Source organism: Bombus terrestris, chromosome 1 (genome assembly GCF_910591885.1).
Source record: "Bombus terrestris chromosome 1, iyBomTerr1.2, whole genome shotgun sequence".
Taxonomy (NCBI): Eukaryota; Metazoa; Arthropoda; class Insecta; order Hymenoptera; family Apidae; genus Bombus; species Bombus terrestris.
This window is the reverse complement of record NC_063269.1, coordinates 15,851,921-15,879,763: the sequence shown is the minus strand read 5'-3', so window position 1 is coordinate 15,879,763 and position 27,843 is coordinate 15,851,921. Positions and strand designations below refer to the sequence as shown.

Below are 27,843 nucleotides of genomic sequence, written 5' to 3'. Positions count from 1 at the left end.
GTTGCAAACTCTCGAGTTGTTTACTCTCGTTTAAAATGCACGCACTGGCGAATCACGCGACGAATAATTGCTGATACGAACATTGCGGTGCACGATGTGGTTCGTGCGTACGCAGAAATTCGAGGATGCGTTCTCAATGTGTCGCAACAGACGAGTCATTATGTGGAGAAATCTGACAGATTGCTAATTCGATGACCTTTTTTTTTTGTTTTAAGTGGAATGACAATTTTCTTTGTTCGAAGTCGATTTGATTGCCCTCTTCATTGCCCTCATACTCTTTCTAACAGTATGCTTTATAACTATAAAGCATATAATTTTTAACAGAGAATTTTTAAAAAATTACGTGAGGACGAATCCATACGAAACGATGAGTGGTATTTTTTTGCAGGAAGCTTTATTTTCGAATAAATCGATGTTTAAACTTTATCCAGTATGTATGCAGGTGCACGTAGTCTGATTTATGTCTACGTCTTTTAAGTATCTCTGTGATATTATTGTATTGCTCTGTGCATTCACTGCATTATACAGTGTAGGCTGAAAGAGTTAAGAAACAAATTTTTTGTGTAGAATTTCTCTGTTAAATGTAACAAAAAATAATGTAGTCTATGAATTTATTCAGAAATAGAGCTTCATGCGGAATTGTGGATTGTACCACAAATTTAGAAACATCCTGTATTTTATAATTGATCTATTCTATTATATATGTAAAAAACATAAAAAGAGTAACCTCGCCGATATATGTTTTTATCTCGAATGTATACCTGAAATTGTAGCCAGCTAACTAAATTAGAAAAGAAGTTATATATAATAATTAATATCATTGTTCATAACCTGAGATGGTCACGAATGGGCAACCCTTTATAAACAAACAATAGAATTGACTCTATAAAATATTCTATACTCAAACTTGAAAAAATTGTTCTGTCATCTAACTTTCCACATGCAGCTTCCTTTACTAAAGTATGCTACAATATAATTAGATCACTAAAAGATCAAACTATACTAAGATCAGCCCAAGATGCTCGAAGCAAAGAAGATTTCAAATAAGACTGTCATGCATCCTTTCCAAACCATTCTCATATTCGAATCGTTTGTAAAGATGTGTATTTAAATTTGAAAAATCATCGCTTTGGAACGTTCCGTGCGCGATCGAATCGGTACTTCTTTATGGATTCGAGACAAAAGACAGGGACTCGACATAGACACGAAACGCAGACGAGACCAAAGACACGACGAATGTATGATACGAGGTCAAATCTTTTTTTCTTCTTTTAGACGATCGCGTTGCGCGACGCACATGACACGCTTCGCGACACGTCGTCGTCTGGGGGCAGTTCATTAGTTACAAATACCCTCGGCCACTCGGGGGAAACATTTACACAGTCCGATCGATCGGTCACTGGGCTCTCATTACACACTTACCGCTTTGAGGAATCGGACGAGGAAGATACAATAATGATAGTTGGAGATCGCGAACCTAATTTTATGCCTACTATTTTATTGTCATATCTGAAAATTGCCTATATAGGTCAAAGTCGTGAAACGATCTTACATTTTTCATTGAAATATAATCTAACTTACATATACTGTAAGTTTGAAGTATTTACATGACGATACAATCTCCAAATATCGCTACCACAACTTTTGGAGTGACCAATCGTTCAAAGCTACGATTACCAACTTACCATTTCTGTAGTAAGACTGGCTAGCGCTTCCTCGACGGTGGCAGCGATTCTCCCTCCGTCATCGTGACGCTGGCTGCCTCTGATCGGTGTGGTTGGACAACCTAAAATTATCGTTAATCGTCATAGTGCAAAATAAAGATCAGGCTGTTGCTGTAGCTCGATCACCGAAGCGTAGATACGTGTTTGTCTAGTGGTAGTGTTTGAGTCGAATCGGCTATCTATGGGAAAGAGAAACTAAGGAGAAACTTTCAATTTATAATAAATAACCTGCTCTTCGAAAGGACCAGCGAATCATATTATTTTTCTTCTCGTTTTATTCTAAATCTCATGCAAAGAGCGTGTGATTATTGAAAGTGTGTGGTGACGTAATTTTTCATTTTATATAGATGATCCTTTCGAGATTTTTGTTCGTAGCTATCAAGATGCATCGATAAGAAAAAAGCGTGCATCGTTCTAATCGATGACTACGTGTGACAAGAAGCGTGTGTAGCTATTTCACATAACGATATTCATATGCGAGTGTAGCGAAAAATCAAAGAGAAAACTAAAGAGATAGAGAAAAAGAAAATGTTTAGACTTATCTCGAGAGGCAACATCGGTTCTAGGCGATGCCCATTCTTGCTTTAAAAGGAATCATAAAAGAAGTAAAACAAACGTGTGTATGGGGTTTTCAGCGAGAATGAGATCTCGTGTACTTTTTTCTTTTGCAATTGTCGCTTTATTGTCGCTCTCATCGTCGAGAAATAAATGTGTTCGAATATTTTGACAAGATTTTGAAATCACCTAAACAGGACTAAGAAAAGTGGTTGTTGGATCGTATCGTAATTATTTAAGGAAACAACCGAAGATGCTCGCCCCTTTTTCGTTTCAACTTTCATTTTGCTTTATTATTAATCGTTATTTTAGTTTTCGACGACGAGCACCTTCGCAGCATATGTTACACGATCGATGGACTTAAGAGCATTTTTTGCCGTAACACTTACGGAGAATAACCTCGAGACATGGTCTACAACACATAGGCGATGAGATTAAATTTAGGCACTGAGTTTTTGTTATTCGTTTTAACTTTCTTTTCCTTTCCATTCTTTTTTTCCTTCAACTATGATCAATTCGTCGCATGACCTTTCCAATTCGATTAAAACGAGTACAAGGTATGTAATTGAGACTAGAATTAAACCTACGTAACGTAAGTCATTTAACAAGATTAACACTTTTAATTCTTCGTACAAATCAGTATCACAACGATGATTTCATGATTAGATGAGTTTTGTTAAAATACAACAAAGAATGAGGTACGACGAGTATACCATGGCAAAACGGTGTAACTTAATTTGCTGTAAAACTCATTTAGTTTCCGGATTACGTAATAACGTTGGTATACAGAATTTAATCGATGTAGGTGGTTAACAACATGTAGGTATTGTTTGTGTCATGATCATAGAAACACTATCGTTATTTATCTCGATGATTATGCGGCATGTATCTGAATTAACAGCTAGCTAGTAACACGAGTCTCTATGTATTTTACACATTTATTTTAGCACGGAGTGATTCCCCGTTTACAAATAGCAGAAATAATATTTCTACCGACATAAGCTTAATATTACGAGCTTAATACGCAGTGCTTCGAATTACTTGGACAACGGTATACTCTCGCTCGTTTCAGAACACTACCTTAAATCGTGGCACGTTAATCAGACTTCTGATTGCTGGCGCGAGCGCCGCGTTGATTGCCCATAAATCGACATTGTTCGAAAATAACCTCGATTTCAAAAAATATAATATCATCGTTGAATTAACTCGCACGTTTTGCCGTTTAATTATTCTAATTTTTTTCTTTTTTTTTTCAGAAGATAAATGATTATAGTTTGCTGAATTTTATTTGTTTACTGCTCGAGGCTATCCTTCTTTATACTATGAATGACACTAGGATCAATGGTTTTTATATCTTTTGTATAGCGAAATTCAATAGAAACTATTCTATTTATCTGTGTTCTAACAAAAGCAACAGTAACTACTAAGCAAGTAACGAATGTAATAAGAGAAAATAAATTCGGACGTCAAAGAACCTACAGTCACGAAATTCTTGTGCACCCTACGAAGGCTACCTTTATTAAATATGTACAGTGGCTCGCGAAAGGATTCGAACGCTTACATATGCAAACTTGAATGGCCGAAATACTGTACATTAAAGTAATTTACTTAGACAAGCAGATGTCAATAGGAAGATGGAAGTCTTAAGATTATGTCAGTAAAATTTGAAAAGGATTCAACAACCATTGTAAATGGTACACAAAAGTATTTGAACACTACATATATTATTAATTAGTTAATATTAATATTTTGTTGGACCACCTTTAGCAGCAATAGTGTGTCTCAATCGACATTACATACTGTATACCAATGATTTTGTAAAACTACACTCAAGTTCCATATTTCTATAATTTTATCTTTCAATACTTCCTTTGAGATTATATGAAATTTGTTTCATCTTTTTCCGGTTTCAACCCATAAATTTTCAATCGGATTTATGTCCGGGCTTTGCGGTGGAGTAACATCTACGGAGTAACATTCTTTCATAATTCTAGCAGTATGCTTAGAATCATTATCTCGTTGGAAGTGGAAATCTTCCAATAATCCTAATTTACGGGCACTTTCTTTATTTTTTAAGATATTTAAATACTTATATTTATCAAGTATTCCATCAATAAATATCAAATTTCTGGTGTCACTAGCAGTCATGCACTCCCATGCCATGAGCGATCCACCTCCGCGTTTCACTGTTTCACGTAAATGTGGAATTTCCAATTTCGTATTTGGTTTTCTCCACTCATAATTTTGACCATCTGAGCCAAAAATGTTAAACTTTGACTCGTCCGAAAAGATGACCTTGTCCCAAAAAAGAATTATCTTTATTAATATAGGTTTTTGCAAAAGTCAATCTTTTTTATGATTTACCGCATTAATATATGGCTTCTTTCGCGGTACTCTGCTATGAAAATCATTGTTTCGTAAGATTCTTCGGCATAATTCCGGGTGAACTTCTTTATCAAACATATCAGCTACCATACTTGCAAGTTGAGGAGCGGATGTAGTAGGATTTTTTTTAATTCGCGAATGATATCTTTCTCCTCTCTTCCAGTCAATTCTTTTGGTCGACTTGATTGAGCTTTGTTTGCAAATGTTCCCTCGCTCTTTGACTTTTTTATGATACAATGTATTGTGGACTTATTTCTGTTCACAATTCCGGCAATCTCGTTATATGATTTACTGCCCTCATGTAATCGGAATATTATTTCTCTTTCACATTTTTGTTTCAGACTTTTTGGTATTTATTTTAAATACTATTGTGTACACTTTTACGTTACTGTTACTGAAGCGATATCCTAGCATCAAGTGAACGTATCAATATTTTCATTTAGCAATGATTTATACATTCGGTGCAAAGGAAGATGAAAAACTATCATTTTATCACAGCGTTGAATACTTTTGCGAGATACTTATCATGAGTGTTTCTAATAAATGTATCATAACTCCTGTCTATATAATTTTTTTTTTATTTAATTTTTTTCATTCTCAATTTGTCCAATTTGGACATTTTGTAGAATTTTTTAACTATTGTCTACCATATATTATTGAATCGTTTTCAAATTTTACTGATGTAATCTTGACACTTTCCTGTCACTATAGATGCCAAGTTGTTTTAACAAATTAATTTAGTTCACCTCGTTGTATTAATTGAAATTTGTAAGTGTAAGCGTGCGAATACTTTTGTGCGCCACTGTAAATTATATAAAAATAAATGATAAATATAATCATAATAAAAGTTAGTGTTTTAAAAGTTATTTTATGAAAATATTCAAACATACAAGAAAACAATATATATATGCAGTATTATTATTTCCAACAGATTAAATAATATTTTATGGGAACTTTTTTTGGCTTCAAAATATCTTGTAATTATTCCTCTTGTTATAAAATAGGTCAATGGCAATAAAATTTTGCCAAATTTCATAAAAATATCGCTCTTATAAAGTGCATGAAAACTTTCATGACTAATACCAACCTCAATCTAAACTCAATATTTCTTCAAATTTTATGTTAAATTACTTGAAACTTTATATCATTTCACCTTTTTTCCCCAGTCAGCCATTATAAATCGACAGGGCAATCAACGGGATGGTCACGCCCGATGCAAATCCTTTTGTCGCGAAGGTCGAAGAGAAGAAGAAGAAGAAGAAGAACAAGAAGAAGAGAACGAAGGAATCTTCGAGGCACGTAGTGGGAGCCTTCAGGTGGCGTAGTAGATGTTGAGCGCGTACGGGAACTTACCTGCGTCACCGCTGCTGGAACTCTCGGTAAAGGACGGCGTGCCTTCTGTCCAGGTGGGCGTAGAGCCCTCGGCGCTGCCAGCGGGTGGTGTCCAGGTCAGACCCCCACCTCCTCGACTACTACCACCGCTCTCTACGCTCAACGAAGATTTCGTTTCCCTCCCGCCGCTTCCGCTTCCGCTACCGCTGCTTTCCAAGTGTACGTCGGATATGCTGAAATATTAATCGAGTACGATGTATTTAATTGTTTTACGTTTAGTAATCATGAGTTTCATGTGAATTTCCAAACTTCGAAAGACTTTTACATTGCTCGAAATAATTAGATGATTGCTATTATGAATAGTTCTATCGTAACAAATAAAAGCGGGAAGAAATTTCGAGAAGATTATTCCGTGATAAAAATTGACTTCAAGATGATTAAAGACAAAATGTCCGGGCACAAGATTGGCTATAAAATGAAAGTGATACAGGAGACGATTCTTTAAAATTTCGGACAGTGTATATTTTGCGAATAAATCTTGGTTTAACGGTAGGAAGATCAGTGTGTCATTTTGATGCATTAAATAATTGACAACAGTTACAATTTTCATCGCTGAGTATAATTATCCACAAGTTTTTGATTTCGAAGGACAGTCATCCTTTATTTTTGTAATTTAATTTGATGTCAAATTCTATAGGGAATTTGCAAATTATTTTGTTGAAAATACAAACAATAAAATCGCTGTATCATCTGCAAGTATATACGGTTGTTGTTGTCGTTTACAAATGTTAAGTATTTTATTCATTTATTTTATTTAGTTTGATAAATACAAGGTCTCTCGATTTGACAGAATTTCTTGTGGAAATTATGGAAGAAAATAAAGGTTCACTCACCTCACGGCATCGTGATAAGTCTTTGTGAGAGTGACATGGTGCACAACCTTGTTCTGCTTGGAATGAGCACTGCTTAGACTGCTCGCTAAGATCGTGGTCGGTGCACCCTGTTGAAGTTGACCACCAGAAGCCAAGGTCTGGTCATTTGAGCGCACTGCATCGTCAAAGGGCGGGGGCGGGGTGGAACAAGTGGAAGGAAGGGTGCCACCTACAAAAAGCGCACTACAGTTAGCCCTAATGAACACGATATAATATGCTTGCTTTGTCGTTAAGGGTTCTAAGGACAGGGGAGAGTCGTTAGCGTGAAAAAACCGCCCTTCAGAGGCGAAAAAATAAAAAATATTTCCAACAATTTTGAGCAAATCTTGCTAACCCGATATAATAAATATTGTTTACATTGTGCTCAAGCAAACAAATAAATACACCCGTGTTAATTATTAATATTTCATTTTATATTCACTTGTACACCGTGTAAAATACTAAAAGTATAATAATCCACGATCAAAGTTTTACACGTTATTTTATCGGGTCAAAGAAAAGGATGTGAAAAATTGAAAACTACTTCTTTCTAACAGGAGACGATTGGGAAGGATTTGAATGCTACCTACTTGACGGTGTATTGATCACAGTAAGCAGTTGCTAAAAAATAAAATTACGAGCATTTCTAACGTTTATTAAAGAATACACGGTGCGAATGAGATTCCGTTGCATAAGCGTAGTTTGAACACTTTTTAATTAAATTTAGGCTATTAAATTTGGCAGCAACATTGCTGTTCGAGTAAATAATCGTGACGTTAGAAATTAATTAGTACTTCCTATTGAAGTCAGTTCGAATAAGCCATTCTAACTTGACGTAGTGGGACAACACTTATACATATATTGCAATTCTAAAGCTACATTTACTTGCGTGTCTACAGAGGTGCACAAACAGTAAACTACTTAGCCAACGTGTCATACGGCAACTTGATATTTTGCTCGGAGAAGGAAGTATTTGCACCGTAAATAGTACACTCGTGTGAACGTCCCTTTATTGTGGTACAAGAGCACACCATACAAACACACCAATAAGATTCTGTCCTGTTTAGAGACAACCAAACAATGCACAACAGGACTGACAATTTTTAAATACACCTTTTAGATATAGACGTAACTATTTGTAATCGTTTTTCTGGAAACTTTAATTTTTTATCTTCACTCTTCGTAGGCAAAATAGATCGTTTATGGCCTGACTTCTTTACTGTAGTAGGCTTTCAAAAAACAGAAAAAGATTCTGGAATAATTTTTAAAGTCTCTACTAAATTATACAATTAGTCTTTGAATTAAAGGTTCGAAATGTTGTTTGATAAAAATAGAAATATGTTTCGCAGTGAAATACTGATCGGTTGCCTAGGAAGGGTTAAACGTTCAAATAATCGTCGACTTTTAATATTATAATAGATAATCACGATAGCTATAGAAAATTCTATAAATACTAAATAGAATAAGATCGAAATATTTCAAGATATAATAATAACATTTAAAAATCTTTTCCGATTACGTTTTCATAAGTTACGTCTATTGTTGTCCTATCAACGGATAGAAGATCGCTACGCATGCAGGAATACAATATACTCAAATCGAGACCAGAAATAAACCAATTCTTACACGCACTACATTCTCAAACGTGGAACTTCTGCGTGCCGAGGGCAGTCGGGCCCGACATTTCAAACGATACCTCGTCGACGCTATAAAATCGACGTCGATACGGCATCGAGCTCAGAGTATACAATAGAACAGTAACGACAAAGTGCATCATCTAGTGGTAGAAAATGCCTAAACATTAAAACTACTAACTCCTTCGTTCTCATAGAAGTAATAGTGGGAAAAATATTTTCTTGTTTCTGCATGAGTCTTCGGTTAAACAGATCTATATCGTTACAAACTGACAGACGAGAGAGAGAGAGAGAGAGAGAGAGAAAGAGAGAGTGTATGTGATGAAAGATGAAAAAATATAAAGAATAACTCAAAGTGCATTTGCGCATGCAGGAGAGAAAAGTTTTTTTTAGAATATGCTAATTGAGTAATACTCCTTTCAGAGTATGTTTCTCATTTTCAAGTTCCAAATCGAAACTTCTTTTAATTCTTCGCATCATCGTGTTCCATGTTGTACATTTTTTAAACGTCCTATTGATCCCTTAGATATTTTCATATTTTGGTCCCTTTACACCGATAAAAAAAAAGTGTTTATGTTTAACATCAGCTTTTTCCTTGGTTACAACGTGTTCTTTTGAGACTTTCTATAGCCGTGTAAAAAGGAAGTATTAGGTATCAAAATATTTGAAGGATGCTCTTGAAACTCGCCTTTCGATTTATCAGACTTGGTCAGAGATTTTAAAATATTAAAATTTTCATTCTTGCTCTTTTTCAGCTGTTCGTTATATCTAGCATTCGATCTCGATTTTTCATATATTTGATCATTTATTCGATCTACTTGAACTTTATTAGGTACTATAAATGTTTTATTATTTCTGGTATCAATTTTTCTCACATTCCCACACGAATAAACCATATCGATATTCTTTAATTTTATTGGAACCTCTTCATCAACTTTCGTAACCAAAAAGGTTCTCGTATCACTCTTGAGAACAATCTGGTTTTCTTTATTTTCCAACATTTTCGCATCACTCGTCGATTTGTTCAAATTCCCATCATTCCCATAATCAGGTTTCGAAGACGAAGGAGCAGTTTCACCGGTGTCTATTTTCCTCTTCTTCTCAAAATTTTCAAAATTATCATTCATCCTCGTTGCATCTCTAAAAGGTTGCATTTTTGGCGATGGTTCAGGAGCCAACTTCTTCCTTCTCTGAGCAGACTTTTCTCTGATCTTTCTCAACAATTTACTATCCCTCCTCCGATCCATGAGCCTCTGAATTTCGATCTTTTTCTCAGGATCCTCTTCTTGTTTACTTATCGTAGTATCCGATCTGTCCATCTTGGTAGCTTCGATCTTGCTTCTTTGCGCCATCGTCGTGATCGTCGTGATCGAGGATTCCAGTTCCTTCTGCTTCCTCTTCATTAGCTCATAGTAGGTCTCCGAGTGCTTCTTATCCTTCCGCGACATTTTGTAGTTCATTAGTTCTGGTCTAGACGCAGGGTTCAAGAAGTACGTGAACTTGGCCATGTGATCAGCCTTCGAGCTCGTGGTTCTCTTCTCTCCGCTATCTACAGAATCTTCGAGATTAATTGAAATATTTTTCTCTCTTCGCTTAAAGTTCCCTCTCTCTGGTCTGAACGGATAAGGGCTGGTTCTAATCACGTACGAACCATCGACCTTCTCCACGCTCACGAATTCCTCCTCCTCTTCGTAAACATCCTCGGCCGGCCAACGGTCATTCCAACGCATGGGCGTTTGTTCCTCGTGAATGCTTTGGAAGGCAGCTGCAGCCACGTCGGTCGTTCGTTCGTGGAACATCAGATTGTCGTATCGCGGGGGTAGGTATGCAGGAGTTGATGTACGCGCATGCAACACGTTGGTATTGACGGAGGTGGATATAGAAGAAGTGAATGTATCGGCAGCATTTTTATAATCGGAGTAATAGTTTGCGGTGTTCGAAGTGGCGGTGGTAGTGGTGGTACCAGCGGAGAACAGCAAAGAAGAGGTAGTACACGCAGCGGCAGAGTAGATAGTAGAAGTAGTAGTAGAAGTAGTGACGGCGGACGCAGCAGAAACGGTGGAAATGTAATCGGGTGTGGGAAGATGGTGCAGGATGCTCGAACTTTCATGCAAGCGGTATCTCGTGATTATGGCTGCTTCGTCACCTCGGCTGGATGTCATCGAGGACGTGGAGGTGGTTGTTCCAGGGCCACGGTGCTCCTCAGAGGACCTCGTGGTCCTCGATTGACCGGTACCTCTTGGAGGAACAGGGGGTGGAATCTTGCCGGAGGGTACCAGATTCGGATTCGGTGGACTGGCGGCGGTCCTGCCCTTCAGGACGGCTGGGTAGCTCGTGACCTTGGCCGCTGAGGTCGTCACCGGTGGCTCGTGATGAGAAAGGCCTGGACCCGCGGCCAAGGTCAACGGAGGCGGACTCACCGGGCCTGCGGCGAAGTTCACGGGGGTGGAGGTGGCGATTGGCGCGGAACCGGTTGACATCACCGTGCTGGTCGTGCTGATCGCAGCGTCTGTCGGGGTTACTGTTTTCGTTGTGTCGTCCAGGATGGGCGGTTTCCAAGGTCGTACGATGGTGGCCGGAAACGGGTAGATCGAGTGCACGAGGGTTGCGTGTACAACGACAACGGTGATCAAGTCGGGTAAAGAGACAGAGAGAGACAGAGAGATGGGGCAGACAGAAACAGAGAAGCTGGGTGAGTGAGAGGTCGCGTGGCGATACGAATCGTGCAACGTTGCTTCGAGAAGTCGTTCAACCGAAAATCTTCGTATCGCGTGCGAGTTTGATATTTGCGGTGATTCATTTAAGTTGGATGGAAATAAAATGTCTTTCGACGAAAAGCATTTCAGGGTTCCTCTGGGCAATAATTTACCAACTCTAATTATACCTACTAGCGAATCAACGACTTAGGAGGTGCAGGTTATAATATTCTATCTTATAATTTTAAATAAAATAGGGTAATCATTATATCGCAAAAGTAATTTTTAGTTTTGATAATTTGTAACTCTCGCAACTTTGAATACTTGAATTAACGATATTAGCGTTATTGTGCAAGAGGGTTTAGATCGTTTAAAATTTCGAAGCAACGTAACATCGCTCGTTCAGAGAGAAAATATTAATACGTAAGTACGTAACAACAGAACAACGGATGGCTATCATTCGAGACTGCTTTATCACTGATAGTGATTGATTCAATAATATTTCTAGATATCTCTTTCAATTTTATCACAAATATCCCTATTACATGTATCTTGTTATTGTTATCTCAGTTATTCTTTCACCGTACTAGATGTTACAGAAATGTCGAGGATTCTTCATTGGACGTTTAATCGACACAAGAGAGACAACGATAATAAACGGATATTAGGAAAATAAATGATCGTATGAGACTCACCAGCCTTCGTGGGTGACGTAGCATGCATTGTCGAAGTTCCGGTTGTCGGCACCGCTAAACCACCATACAACACCATGTACCATTACCGTATCACCATGAGTGCGACTCTTGATCGGACAGAGAAACTTCCGCGTTTTTTCTCTCTTTTGACATTTTCTACAAAACCACGTCCACGTTCCCATTGTTTTCATTGTTCGTGATCGTACAGAGACCATCTACGTTGATTTATTGCTTTTCGATTTCCAAAGTCTCTCTGTCCAGTCACGGATCGAAGATGTCCCGAAATAAAACAGGGATTCGAGCAAGGGACGTTCGAGGCAAAACAGAGAGGGATTCGATGATCGGAATGCGCGCATTCGACTGACATTCACGATAGAAAGCTGTATACGTACGTTATTTGCGTCTGCAGACACAATCAAACGGATTTTGATGGGACGAATGACAGGCGGATAAAGCCATAAATTCTCGATATTTTCGATACGCAATAATTCACGATAGAGTCGAATTGTAGTCTTTGATGTATTTTTCTTTATTGCTGGCGATTTACTAAATTCTTCGATGTTATCCATTGTATCGGATTTACGAGATATCGTCACGCGATTTGGTTACTTCATAGTTCGTTGGCGAGCTTAAAATGATCAAATCAATTGCGAAATGAGAATGAAATTCTAATAAAAAATGTTTGTCTCGATGGGAACCATACTATTTCCCAGTTTTACTCATACGAGATCAAATTTAACCCTGCGGAGGTAGCGATCTAAAAACTGAATGGAATATGTAAAGTATATTTAATTCTCTTAATGTAGATACGATACATTAGATACATTAGATACATTAGATTATTTCTGGTTATACATACTATGAAATCAGTAGGAATAAAGATATGCGCTGCTCTTAGTAGTTTAGTTTCTCTACCTTTTTCTTTAACCCTTACTTCCACAGTTTATACTCCACTACTCAACGCTCTTCATCATTTTTTCCTTTACTTCTCTGCTTTTTTTCCATATTAATCTTCCTCTCTGTTCCCCCTCTTCCTTTTCCTTAATTTCTCATTCTCTATTTTTTTATTCTTGCTTTCTAGTCTTTCTTCCCTTTTCTCTACACCCTTCCCTTCCGTTACACCATTTTTCCTTCTTTTTTAACTTCTCCCTTTATTTTTTTACCCACACTTTTTTCTCTTCCTCGCCTCAGTTTCCCAGTCTTTGTACTTTCATTATTGTGGAAATATGTTCTATTTACGATATGTACATCCAATATCTTCGCACGTATCTATCAGATGAACCGCGATTTCCGCAGGGTTAATAGGATCGTAAAATAATGGATTACCTACCAACACGAAATACGAACAGGCATACGTGATCAACACGTGAAAGCACGCGCGAGCAATCTTCGTAAAAGCGGCAGAATATCTTGTCAAAAGGAACGGTTGATAGAGGATGGTGGTTCAATGGCATTTCGTGACGCCAACACTGACAGGGATCGTGGTGAATGTTTTGGACACGGGGAACATTGGTATGCCGGATCTAAGTTTATTGCACTGATCGCTGTGCCTGGCTACACATGTGAAATTCAGCGCAAAGCCAATAATAAAATTGTGGAAAGTATTCGTTCGTATAACATTTGCGCGATTTTCGGACCACATATAATAATTGTAAAACGATTTTCTCCATGTTGCAATTACAACTAACAAGTGGTATTCAAAAGTGACATTATCAAAATAATTCAGTCGTGTGTTAGAAAAACATGGAAAGAACAAGAGTGGAAAATTACAAAAGTAATATTTCATTTTATCGTTTAGCGTTTATTATTTGTTATAAGTTAAATAATTTTCTTGCGAGCTTCCAAATAATTCACTGCTTTTTCTGAAGAACTTGTTGTTGAGGTATATCATTCGTGAAATATACGTGCAAAGTGTTTCAAATAAAAAAGGAACGAATAATAAGAAAATATCATAAAAATGATGTAGCTCATTGAAATGGTCCGGAAATCGCGAGATCTGCGGTCACGCGAGACCACTTGAAGCTTACGAAACGAATTAGAAACAGATATTGGAAAAGAATGAATTTCTAGGAAATATAAATCATCAAACAAACTCACCGGTTGAATCGAAGTCGCCGTCCAAGGGCCTGAGAGGCCTGGTTATGCTTTTTCTCTTCGATGGGGAATGTTTCAACGCTGAAACACATATCGATATGTTGTTAGTACCTTCGTAATCGATGTAGATGGAATCGATGTGCAGGATTAAGAACATCGATAATACTCATGGAAATCGGAACGATTAATTGGAAAAAAAAGTCTCAGAACGGTGCCTATGTATCGTAAGGGGGATATCAAACGAGTTAATGCTACAAAAGCTGACGTCAGTACCGTAGCAAGTGTTAGCTTATGCGTGAAGCGTCGTACTTGTTTTGAAAAAGTTCTTCGCTGCGCTTCGTATACGCCGTGTATATCGCGAAACGCATTACGCACGTGCCATTGCGTTACGGACTTTCTATTTTCGCACCGTATTTACTGCAACGCCGTATCGCAATTAATGCGCCTTGCATGGGGTTGGTCAGTATTATTAAGTTCAGTTAAGTGTAGATCATATGTATGTTTATATTGTTTTTTCTACTTATCTAATTTTCGAGAAAAGTGCACTTGTACCACTTTTCCACTAGGTCTCTCGATTAATCCTTTGTGGTCCTATCTCGACATTTTATTATATTTCATCCGATTCTTTTGAATTTTTTTTAGGACATTGTATTTATTTATATATATATCGTATATATTTCGATTTGCTTATCACAGGTATATTTTGAGATAATATTCTGTCAATGTGATAACATAATTTTCTATTATGCTATATCACATTATAGCAATATCCATCGATAAGAAACATCAACATTTACTTGTTCATTATAGATAAGTAATTGTTAATCATTAAATATTAATTTAGTATTAACACTAGAACTACCACACCAGCCAAATTGACTGGTTGTACAATTTTATTTTAAAATTCCTATTTCATGTTATATTTCTTTAAACTAAAGATAACTAAAAGAATAATATAATGAATTTTATTTTATTTTTTACGTATTCAAACTCAAAATAATTTTGTATCAAGGTTAATTATACCAATACCAGTCAAAATGACTAGTACTTGTCAAAGTGTAAAAGGATCCTACGATCTGTTTATCGAACCCCAATTAATCAGTTTCCTCGTTTTCTACAACTTGCCACACATTTTTTAAATTTTTACTGCGTATTATCCAATATGATGATATCTGTTGTCAGGAAAATTCCGGATCACACCAGTGAAAATGACTGGTTCTACAATTTTATAAACGTGTCAACCCTCGTTTAGGGATGATGGTCTCAGATGGATTAATAATACCAAAAATGTATTACATAACATAGAATTCCTTTTGTAAGAAAATAATAAATCAATAAATATAAAAATATTCTATTTGTTACGTCGGGCGACACTTTATCTAGACCAAGCCACACACCGTGGGCAAGATGGCAACCAGATGTCTGCACATCCTTACTGCGTACCCTCGATAGTCTTCAGGATCCACCATAAATCTCAGGAATTTTCTAGCTAAGGTCCTTCAGACCGAACAAACATCTCTTTACTGAATCCTCTCTAAAGTTTATTGTTTACTACGGGAAGACACGGGAAAATTAGTTTTTCTCACGTATGATACTTCCCACTAGCAACTTTCTATCGAGGGCGGCTAAGACCCTTCCTAGTCCACCAACCTTCTTTCATCCAACCAGAAGCAATGTCTGCTGCCCTCACTTTCCTAACCAAAATCGTCATCAACAAATTCGATGGTCCCTTGCGTTAGCTACACCCATCACTAGCTTTACTTTACTTATTCTTCATCGTTAGAATAGTCAACGTGTCATTACCGCATTTCTACCCTTAAATCAATTACTTACTTAACTCATACATACGCATCAGTGTAATTATCTTCTTTACAAAGTTGTCGGAATAAACATTAATTTATATCTGTTAATTCAGTGTAAACTCAATTGAACCACCCCTATTATCGTAACAGAAATCAGGGGATCGATCAGTTCGTGGCGTCGATTAATCTAATCGTTACGGGAATTTACGACTCCCATTGACGTGCTTTCTCGCGATCCCGTCTCTCCGCGAATGGTCGAATAAACGCTATTATTACGTATTTTTTAAAAGACCAGTCATTTTGACTGGTCTTGGTAGAAACAGCTTCGTGTTAACTATCGGTAGTTCTAGTGTTAATTACACTAGCAATAACTAAAATATAAAACTACATCCAAATTACCAACAGGTTTTTGAATATGTTATAATAAAATGTCGAATATTATATTACCACAGAATATTACCACAAAGCGTAAACTATTCAATTTTTCTTTACCTAAAAATTCCAATTTACTTGCTATCAACACCCATGTAAAGTGAATCTCGCTACAGCACTGCTTGTCACGGCTAAGTCTAATAAACTTTTTCTCCACAACGTCTGGAGCTACGCTTCTTTGATCTCTCTACGTTATCGGACAGGGATAGGCACAAACGAAACTACTACTGCGAAACGAGGAATTACCCTCGTCTGTTCATCTAATCTCCTCGCCAATGTCTACGACATATCGATAGTTAAGCTGACACAACACCGAAAGCTTTTCTATTTTTCCCTCTTACTATCGATCTGACCGATCCAAAAGCGAGAGGGCCTTTCAGACTTTCTATAATCTTCAGAGAGTTACGTGTGTGTCACTTGTGCTACACGCTACATTTTCTTTCTTGTACATGTCTCTGTAAGGTACATACAATAGCGGACAGAGAAAAGTTTAAAGTCGCTAAATATGTTTATATTAGTGACTTTCCTATTAAATATTTTTTACTATCGTATGTTGCTGACTATCACCTGTTCTTGTCAAATATGATTTTCTTTCGTAAAATTATGATAATTTTCATACCATTTAACTGTTTTTTGTCCGTTACTATATGTATATATATATATATATATATACGTACATGGACACAGTGGCGACGTATCGTGGCGAACAGACGTTCACAAATGTTCGATCGATCGCGATCGGTGAACATTTCTAATCGCTAGAACACGCGTGACCACGGCTTCTATTGGTTTCTATCAGACTGTATCGCTGTATACGTTGTGTTCAGGTCTGATTAGAATCCGGACAACAAAGTTAACTAGAACGAGCCCGCGAGTCTCGACAATGTGCTACGGATCTCTGGGAAATTATTCTCATGTACGGGAGAGAAACGAACGGCAGAGCTAAGGCACGCAACCAGACGTTCTTTTCTTTTCTCGAGCATCGTTGAGTCGATTATGGGAAGAATTTTCTCAAACGGTTTCAACTGGACCATAGAAATAGTGTTCATGTTATTACTTCTCAGCGTTTTTCTCCTGTGTAATTGATAAATTCATGAGAAATGCAGAAAAGGATAACATTTTTGTATAAATATTATTATATAAATTGCACATAGTATTATTTCTTATACGTAATATGATGGTCTAAATACATTTTTGAAATTTGTGATGGTTTTGTGATGGACCAAGTTTTGTTTTTGTGAAGGTTTTGTGAAGGACTATGATTAAATAGCTGTAATTTTCGTTTCATCGTATGAAAGAGGTTGTTGATAGTTATTTAATAATATTCGATGCATTGGGGTTCTTTGCTGTTTGTTGTGCCTTTTATGTTCAAAACAATAGAAATTTGTTATCCGATGGATGTGCCATAAAATCGCTATTTCAGCGACCTTAAATTCTATCGTGTTATAGACTGTCGAATTCGTTTCAATAACCGCTTTCATATGATATACGAAGAATTATATGTAGCTATAACGATAACATTCATAGTCTCGTCATTATGACTTAAATCATGATTTTAAAAAAGTATATTCGATCCATTCTATATTACTTATCATAAGAAATACTAAATTGCGTTTTGTCCTCTTCTATCTTCTCTCATAGATTTATCACTCATAAGAAAAACCATAATACGTAATACTGTGAACACTCGGTGTAACTCTGTAATTTTGTGATTGCAGCAAAAGTAAGCGAATAAAGGCGCACTTAACACCGTCGTTCTGTTTTTCGCAACTCGCATACGTAATTTGAGAGTAGGCTTCGATATTGGGTTTAAATTCGTGGTTATCATAGCTAGAAACGGGGTGATGTGTGACTATGCGAATATATATAGTGTGTGGATTATGTTCTAGACAAAAGTGTTCCTAACGAAAATTCGGATATACGTCATCTAAATCGGCGGTACGATAATAAAAACTCGATCGCGATTATAAATGGGATCGGATAGTGGTTCCTTAGATGCTTTTCGACAGGAGGGTGACCTAGATTCTGGCGAAGAAAAAGGGTCATTGATCAAGAATTGGGTGATTACTTGGTGTACTTGAAAAATTGTGAACGTGTCGAAGCTTAAAAAAGAAGGACGGAAAGAGAAAAGTGTGAGAAAGTGATAACAAGAAAGGGAGAGAATTCGAACCAGGCACGCAGATCTCACGATGCAAAAAGCAATAGAGAAAATCAGAACGAGGGCGGAAAACTCGATCAAATTTTTTCTACAACTTCCGCACTCCTTTCTTTTGCCAACTATACGAGATTATTGAAACATTAAGTATGTATACAAATACATATATATATAAATTATGAATTTATTTTTCAAGCGTGGAATACGCTTTTCTCGATATAATCGGCAAAGATGTTCGGAGCACATTTTACATATCCAGTATATAAATTATCTAAAATTACATTTGCAATATCAAACGTATATACATGTGTTCACATAGTGTCGGAAAGTTCGGTTAGATATAAAAGAGAAAGACAATCAAAGAAGCGTTGCAAAGATGAATTCTTCGAGTGTAAATTTTCTATTTGGGAAAGAGTGTCTAGTTATGAAAGAAAAAAGTGACGGTGAGTATTGAACACTGGCAAAATACAAAGAGAGGTTAAAAATAAAGTAACAAGGAAAAGAAAAATCAAAAAGAAGACTCCAAACCCACAAACAATAAGCATATCACAGAAGATTAACATTATATACAATATTCAAGGGAAACAGATTGCAGTTACACGCAATTCCATTTGAATGTAGTCGTTTTAAAGTTAAGATCGGATAAAAAAAAAAAAAAAAGAAAATAATGGTTGCAAAGGAAGCATTTTACATTTACGATTTTCCTTACTTACAAGTAAATGTGTGTAACATCTTAAATCTACGATTCACAAACGCTAAAAAAAGATTGGTTTCACATGCCAGACAATAGATACAGGTGTTATCTAGGAAAAACCAGTACTCTGAAAGTTCTACGTATCTGTGGCTACTTGAATTTCAATAGAGAAAAACTCACTTTGAGCAAAGACTGTATTTGCGAAAAAACAGAAAAGCGCCTAAATTAGTTGAAACTCGATCGGATACAAATAGAAAGAATATTGATAGTTCAGTAAGTATATAGAACAAAGAAATATAAAATAAAACACAGATCAAAGGTAAAAATCGATAAAAAGAAAAAAAAACAGCAATACGACGATAGAAAAGTATCGTAGAGCAATTTAAGGGACTCGAAGGAACAACAAACCAGATCGACACCAGAAAGAGAGAGAAAAATGTGTACGCATACAAGCATATATAAACGATCGACGTTAATTTATTTAAGAGAGAGACACAAAAGAAAAAAGTTAAAAAAGACGGAGAGTTAAGAGAGAAATAAAAAAACACAACTATACGTACAACTATACAAAAATGGACAGACAGATGGACGAACAGACAGACAAAGTTACCTATGTAGCTGGTGACGAGGTTACGGAATTTGCGATGATTCCCCTTAATCTCAGGCAGGTCCACTTTTGGTATTCGATTTTCGAGTTTCGATCGGTAGCAGGTCAGATCAGGTCATTGGGGGTTGACACGAAAAGAAGTGCACGGGACACAGAAACATCAACATTTAGCTAACTCCGTACTTAAACATCTTTTATATATACCGGAATTATTAAAACGATCGATAGATCATAGGGACTGTCGAGAATCAAAATAGCAACATAAAGGAAAGCGTGGTTTACGGTCTTGCCTTGAAATAGAATTGTAGATCAGAGAGAGAGAGAGAGAGAGAGAGAGAGAGTATGAGAGAGAGACAGAGAGACAGACAGAGAGAAAGAGAGAAGGAGAATGCGACGGTAAAAGAGTATCATTCATGATCTTGTAAATTAAATGATTAAATGATTGAACAAATAAATACAGTGTATCGTTTATCTTTTTATATGTCCTATCGTGAGTTAATTTACATTTCAACGATTGGAGATTCTCATCGCAATGGAAGCTTGATTATTCGAACGAGTAAATACATTTATTTGATCTTATACTTTGATCCTATTCTTTTCGCTTGTGAAACTTTAATTTATAAAATGGTGATCTGAATATCAATTGTATGGCAAGAGCACGAAAACGATTTGTTTTTGTATTTGAAATAGCGGCTCGTTAAACCCACTAACGTGTTTCTTAGGGAATAACTTTCTGTTTGTGGCGTGAGTTCACGGATCTTAAACATTACTTAACTAATTTGAAAGATGTTAACTCAAATCTGATTGACTTTTAATTCAGCTATAATATCTCACGTTATGTTCACATTAAATGTGATGATTTTTTAAGAACATGGATTAATAATGGTGCCGTAATAAATAGATCGCGTAATACAAACAAATTCCGCGTTTTCGTTCGAATAATCCACACTCCCGCGCGATATATCTATTAGTAATGTATCTTCAGAACGAAATACAAAACTTATGGTAATTCAAATAAATTGGTCATTTCGATCGAACGAAAGATCTACAAAAAAAAAAAACCAAAGGGATGAAAGAATATTTTTATAGTATCGAGAAGATGATGGAGGTAAGAGGGATCGATAGAAAATCGTCTCGTTGATCTTTTTGTTCTTTCATGAATTCCGTACTTTAGTATGTGATCGCATCGCACAGTACACGTGGTAAACAGGTGGCGATTAAAACCCAAACGTATATACGTTTAAACACAAACAACAAACACATCGCATGATATGCTATTTAAGACAGTACATAAAGTGTCACGCGACGGTATAGTGCAGAAAATAAAATCTTATAGATGAGCCCACGACTACGATGAAGGAAACGTGAAGAGTTATAATGGATGACGAGATTGTGTTTGATAATAGTATACGTTGCAATAAAGCAGTAATATAGCGGTGATGGTAATGGTAAATAGTAATGGGAATATTAATTGATAAAATAAACATCGGTAGGTAAAGAAAAAGAAAGTATAAAAGCAGAATGATAAATGATGATGAGAAAAATAGAGTGAAAAAATAAAACATAATATGTACGGGTAGGCTTTATAAATGAAATGAAGTTGTAAACAGCGAAAATGTTTATTGCAAAATATATAAATATGTACATTGGTGTCCACGTTGAGCTGATAGCTGAATATTTTCACAATAAAAAAGAACGTGTATCTACTTCTACCATTTAATTCTCTCTCACATTCTCTCTCGTGTACTCTCTCTGATACATCCATACCGTACTAACTAGCTTTGCCAAAATATACTCGACTGTACACGCCGTAAAGGATTTTTTTAAACTTTACAATGGATCGCACAAAATTATTTCATATTGTATAACTGTCAGTGATACTTAAAAATGATTACAGTAAATATGTATATAAAAAATTTATAATCTTTCTTCTTTGGAACTGCATATCATTAACAAATTTCACAATTATTAATACTGTACGATTTTTATATTTATTACAATATAGATTATTATAAGAATTTTGTGCGATCTATGACATTGTTTTGATAGCAAGCTTCAGCAAGTCGTCAGCGTGTTCGTAAAATAGAAACCTCTGTAATCCCGACCCATTTACTATTTTGTACACTACTAGGAACACGTGGAAATAGTTTTACAAAACTTTGGCACGTTCATACGATAACGATTAAGGAACTTCGACGATGGGAAAACTTGACTGAAAATCACTCGATACACGTAGGGCATACGTCGTTAAAAAATCTATTCATATGGGACGGTTACGTTCCACAGTCAGAAATGTCTTTACGTTAAATGTTACGGAATTGTGTTTACAATGATGCGCTTCCCACAAAAACTTATGTTTTATTATCGATTCGTCTTTTCTTTTTTCTATATATAAGTCGATTGTAAACGCTACTAGTGCTTCTCGAGATGCTTCGATAATCTACGTGCGTTACTTAGCAAAATTTTGCTCGACATTAGCGGAATTACTAGCAACAAAATACTCAGCTACGTGTGTGGACACCAGTGGATTGATTACTTTATACTCGTGAAATGGCATTTTTACTAAACATCTCAAGATAAAAAATGATTATTTCCAAAACGAAATGCGAAGTGAATAATGAGATCGAATGTTAAAACGAGCAAAATAATGAAAAACGAATTGAAAGAACGTTATGAAATTGAACGAAATTAAAAAAATATTAAGAAACATGTGTGCCGTGTTAGCAATTAGTTACACCACAATACAAAACCCAAAAGTGACCAACTGACATTCAATAAACCCAGGATATTTGATCGATAGCGTTGCTTTATCAAGGTGATGCAGGTATCCGAAAAATCGACGTCGAATCTGCCAACTATATTCTCCGAACATTAATTAATATTGTCGCATATATACTATACGTATACATAAAACATAATTTCATTTTAAAAACTTTCCTAAAATTCGATATGAGACGCAGTCAATTGCGTACATAGTTTTCGGATATCCGCACGGGATTTATCGCATTCTCTGCAGTCACTTAATTACCTTAAGTCACTATTACGATTATTAGAATCTTTTTGGACGGCTAAATTTGTCTGTGATAAATAGTATGATAGAAAGAAATTGACATTCGCTCATTCTCGCTTCGAATAGCTCTTTTCTTTTCTTAGTAGAAAAAGAAATTGAAAATAAACCGAAAAATAAAAATAATGGAATGATATGTGTGAATGGAATCGATGGAATTGAAAATTTACATAATCGAATGATCCGCTGATAATACGATTCGATAGTGAACTTATCATGCATTACGAACAAATAAAATAATGTTTCACTGAATCGAATAAATAAATTTAAACGTTCAGTGATAGCGCTTATATAATAAGAAAGCTAAAAAATATATATAGTTATACGTAACTCTAGCTTATGGCTTACGGTTCTATACAAATTGGAATCTTAAACAAGATCATTACATCGCTACTTAATTGTAAATGGCAGAATTATGCACGTAAATATATAAGTATCATACATTTTTGAGCGTTTTACCCTTAGAAATTTAATTTTCTCGAACTCTCGTTCACCCCCATTTACCTATCCATACATTTAAAATATGTTTCAAAGATTTTTTCATTTCATTTTTTTTTCTTTTTTTTTTTTTGTAAAAAGTACTATGCGATAACATTGTATTGTATATAATGTAGTTGAATCACAGTAATTGATGCTATTACTATAAACAGAAAAATTCAATTAATCACGTTCAGGTGGTGATAAAAATACTTGTCGTTATAATTTCTACTTAAAGCTTAACATTTTTCTTGTACTTAACGCTTTATACGATATATAGCTAAATCGATTTGACGAAATACTACGAGAAACGTCAGTCAATATTAATGAACCCAAAAATATAACGGTAAGTAACTCATTAAAAAAATTGCTTACAAATTAAGAATGAGCCTTGTTCAGTGTTAACATTGAGGTCAAATTTGTTAGAAGAGACTGATTAGGATGGTACTTACGTGACGGTATTTTCTTGAATACGGTCTTCGCCATGAAATCTTGGAAACGTTGCGCATAAAAACCTGGCCGATGTACAGACACAGTATCCTGCAAACAAAGACAATTCACATTTTTTAAAATATATACAAAACAGTAAATGAAAATGAATGACAATATAGTAGACTTATTTATAAACAATCATAGAAAGATCGATCATCATAGGAAAAATAAGGGAGGTCTATAGAACTTACACCATCGTGTATCATTGACTTCCAAGTATGTTCTAATTTTTTCTTAAGCCTGTAACTTTGCAAAATATCAATAATACCAAGGAAAAGTAGAAGGCGTTCGCCGCGGGCATTACGAGCAGGAATTCCACCTGGACTGCTAGGAACACGAACATAATTAAAATCACGTTACTAGAGCACTCGTTTTGTATACAATCGTCGTGCGAGGGAATGAAAACATGATACTCACGGTACATCGTCCTCCTCGTCTATCGGCTCGCTTTCAGCCTGAATACTCTCCATAGCGGTACTGTGCGCAACCAACCTTTGTCGATTTATGCTTCGTGATCGGTTCAGAGCGCTGGCTCCTATTCTGTCCTCTCGTTCCCGTTCTTTTTCTGCTTGAGTAAGTGCTGTACTCTCACCTCCCACTTCGCCGACTTCTTCCTCCGCACTCGCTGATAATCTCTGTTCCTGCTATGATAGAAAAAATTGTGCTTTATATCCTTGACAACGAGTAATAATATTTCCGTATAACTTCTATTATATCTACCGCTTTTTCTCTTGCAGCCTGGTCGAGGTTATGAAGACCAACGAGTAGAGAGTAATCCATGATTTTAAAGCTTTCCAACACCCGACAATCTCTTTGAATAGTTTTAACTAGGGCACTATACGTGTCCGCCTCCAAAAAGATCCCCTCTGGATGGTGTTCCATGAAATCTAAATCTTTGTACGTTGGAGAAGATTTAGATCTTTCTGATTTCGATGCCTACAAATCACAGGAATATTTCATTAAATTCGTTGGAAAACTGTTCACAAAGCCGATATAAATATTTCAAAGTTATGAACCTTTCTTTTGTATGTTGATCCTTTTAAATCATACTTTTGATGCAATTTCACCGACGAGGGCAGAAGATTATTCATAGCGACTAATCTAACATTTTTACTATTACACCGATAGCAATATAATCCGAAGAACTTTGGCAATAATGTCCTTGGATTTTGATTTAGATTCTACAAATAAAAATTGTTTCTTCAATGATAATCTTTGATATAAAGCTACATTATATTTAAAAAGATATTCGAACTCACCATATAATATCCTGGAAGAAGCGTCTGTAAAAATTCTCCTTCTTTGTGTTGTACAGTCTTTATGATGAACTCGTCATCATCTGTTAGGTAAAAGATACTTCCACTAGCGCCGGGGTTTGATAATTCGCGTAACGGAGCGCTACACATCGACATCTGAATATTCAAATGGTGTCGTTAGATGTACGCTAATTAGCAAACAAATAAGACGATGACCGTTTACGGGCAGAAACATACGGAATTTGAAATCTAGTGTATTCTTTCTTAACTCATTTACGATAACAAAAGAAAATAACACAAATATACGTAGACCAATTTATATTTACCAAAAAGTCATCCGGTTGAATGCCAAAGAGATCCCGAAAGTAACGAAATGCAATAGGTGCGTAATTTTTGAACTTAAACTCCGAAAAATGATGAGCTGGAGTGTGATTGGATCCCTCGCTCGGGAAGTTTGTCGTTTCTACAGTCATGAAATCTTGCATCAGTAAATCACGCTCTGGTTTACTAGCCAAACCACCGACTGCATGTTGGATGCCTAGCTGGATGGAACCCATGATTTGTGTCGTTTGGATCTACACAGTGAATGAAACACAATAATAAAATCTAGTTTAATTTGACCCTGAGTTTAATGTATTTTTAGACTAATAATAATTTTTCACTTTCGTTGTTATTCATCAAGTTCATGTTCCAAGGTTTATCTGTTATTATTAATCTTGGCATCTATCTCTTTTCTAATTGTTATCATTTTAACAATAAGTTTTTTAATGGGTTTTATCTATTTATCCTGTTACCTTATTTTATCAGACTATTTACGAAACGATAAACACGATATTTCTGTACTTCTTCAGAATACCTTTTTGTACGTGATTTCACCTCCCACTCCAACTCTCCTGTGGCCGATCTTTCTCTCTCGCTCCGATTTGTTCCTCGACACCCCCACAGGGGTCTTGGGCCCGGTGGTGCCATGTTGATTTACCGAACTCTGTAAAAAAAACGACACGTCATTCTATCCTAATACTACAAACATTGCGCATACATCTCTAATCTACAAGTTACGAAAAAAAATGCTACTCGCCTGTATTTAATCAGGGAACTAAATGTTAAAATATACTAAAATTGGTAAATAATAGATTAGTGAACGAAAGCCGAAGATATCGATGTAAATGAATAATCTCGAAAACAAGATAGCGCAGGAAAATTGCTTTACTCGCGTTCACTTTGCCCTCCATAACATCTCAACGCTTAAAGATTCTTTATTTTAAGTTTCTCTTAAGTTTGTTAAATGGGAGCGTGCACCAATGTCGCGTCGAATGTTCACTGTCCACCGAGGCGCGAGAAGAAGCACCGAAGAAGAAATACACGGGCATGCGTCATTCGAATGAATAATTACACGACTATTCTTGCCTCTAGAGACCAGTGGTACACATAATACAACTCATCGCAAGATGAATTCAACCATCTTACTGAAAACGTTGCTATTTCGAATCAATGATTTCAATTGTCGGAACGTTCCCGCGCGTTTCTTCCCAGAAAATCTCGGCGAACGTTATAATAGATGATAATACTCGATAAAACAACGATTTAATCGATCTGAGAACCAGCGAGTATCTGTCTCGTTTATCGACTATAGTCGCGATACGCATCGAAGATAAATCGATTAACACGTGCTGCCGCGAATATAGAATCTTCGATCTTGACAATCGAAATATCGATCGTGAATGGAACAGGTGATGAATGGTTGTACGGGTTGTATAATCGAAAAGAATCGAGGCGTTCTGTATCGATCGATTGTTCAGAGATGACAGGAGACGCGGAAAAATTGACATGTTGAGTGAAATAAAAACGAATGAAATAAACATGTGAAAATATTGAAGCAGCAGAGAGATAGCGAGGATTTTTCTTACATAATGTTCATCTGCATCTGTGAAGCATAATTCCGTGCTTGAGAATGTTACTATGTTACCGGGCGCTGATTCTTTTTTTGCTTGAAAATAAATTGCACGGGATTCAAGCATTTAAACATGCACGCGCGTTACATGATTAAGGAGCGCGTTGTTTTATATAACGTTCTATTACATTTATTGCTTGTTATATTATAACACCAATTTTAAACGAATATCGTTCTCTTTACTTAAAATACCCTATATTTATCATTTCGAAACTGCAGAAAACTGATCTATTATTGTTTTTGTGTCATTTTTGTTTTAAATTACTTCGCAAGAGCCTGTATAATATAATTTAACTGTAGAGGTATGAGGAAATTCCATATACTTCAATATATACATAAACCACTCACAGGTTAATGTGATTAACTCAACTTTTTGAAATCTTTGAAATTTTAGTAGCAAAGTATCGATGCTTATCTTATATAATTTCATCAATATTCTTTACTTTCTGCTTTGTAGAGTTAATCGATTTAGCAAATGTGTGGCTCGTATCTTAAAAAAATGAAAGAATGATATATATAAAATTAAGGAGGGAAGTATATGTAGAAGGATTTCGCGCAATATTATTTTCATATGATGCAAATTTTCATATCTTGTATATACGACCTGCACTATGATTTGTAAACAAAAATTTTTAATAATTTAATCGTTGTTAAATTTATAAATAAATAAATGATTAGAACGTAAGGATGATAGTCGGCAAGTTGAAAGTTGCCACGAGAATTTTGATAGCGATGCCTACGTAAAAGTGTTTATTACTTATCTCCGGCTTTCGTCCATCGTATACTGAGTTAGAGCATGCAAGTGTCAATGTTAATATCTACAGAACGCGTATGAAACAAAAATTTGTTCACGGGTAGCACACCATATCGAAAAAAAAGGGCGA

At 36.0% G+C, this 27,843-nt stretch overlaps 1 protein-coding gene across 14 annotated transcripts in view; it reads right to left on the bottom strand.

Annotated features, from left to right (window-relative positions):
- Positions 1–27,843, bottom strand: part of LOC100650026 (phosphatidylinositol 4-phosphate 5-kinase type-1 alpha) — a 39,942-nt gene that overhangs the window by 10,653 nt on the left and 1,446 nt on the right. For 3 of the 14 annotated variants that reach the window (XM_020864432.2, XM_020864461.2, XM_020864459.2), the window contains exons 3-18: positions 25,865–25,993; positions 25,335–25,583; positions 25,012–25,164; positions 24,769–24,933; positions 24,473–24,688; positions 24,170–24,396; positions 23,944–24,079; positions 23,713–23,800; positions 19,720–19,782; positions 19,290–19,301; positions 14,030–14,107; positions 11,933–11,986; positions 10,688–11,062; positions 6,890–7,097; positions 6,018–6,229; positions 1,686–1,786 (exon numbers count right to left, since the gene is read on the bottom strand). In XM_020864432.2, the coding sequence (XP_020720091.1) occupies positions 1,686–1,786; positions 6,018–6,229; positions 6,890–7,097; positions 10,688–11,062; positions 11,933–11,986; positions 14,030–14,107; positions 19,290–19,301; positions 19,720–19,782; positions 23,713–23,800; positions 23,944–24,079; positions 24,170–24,396; positions 24,473–24,688; positions 24,769–24,933; positions 25,012–25,164; positions 25,335–25,583; positions 25,865–25,993 (2,466 nt within the window). The remainder of the gene's footprint in view (positions 1–1,685; positions 1,787–6,017; positions 6,230–6,889; positions 7,098–10,687; positions 11,063–11,932; positions 11,987–14,029; positions 14,108–19,289; positions 19,302–19,719; positions 19,783–23,712; positions 23,801–23,943; positions 24,080–24,169; positions 24,397–24,472; positions 24,689–24,768; positions 24,934–25,011; positions 25,165–25,334; positions 25,584–25,864; positions 25,994–27,843) is intronic. The other 11 variants (XM_020864439.2, XM_020864437.2, XM_020864443.2 and 8 more) reach the window with 11 other exon arrangements.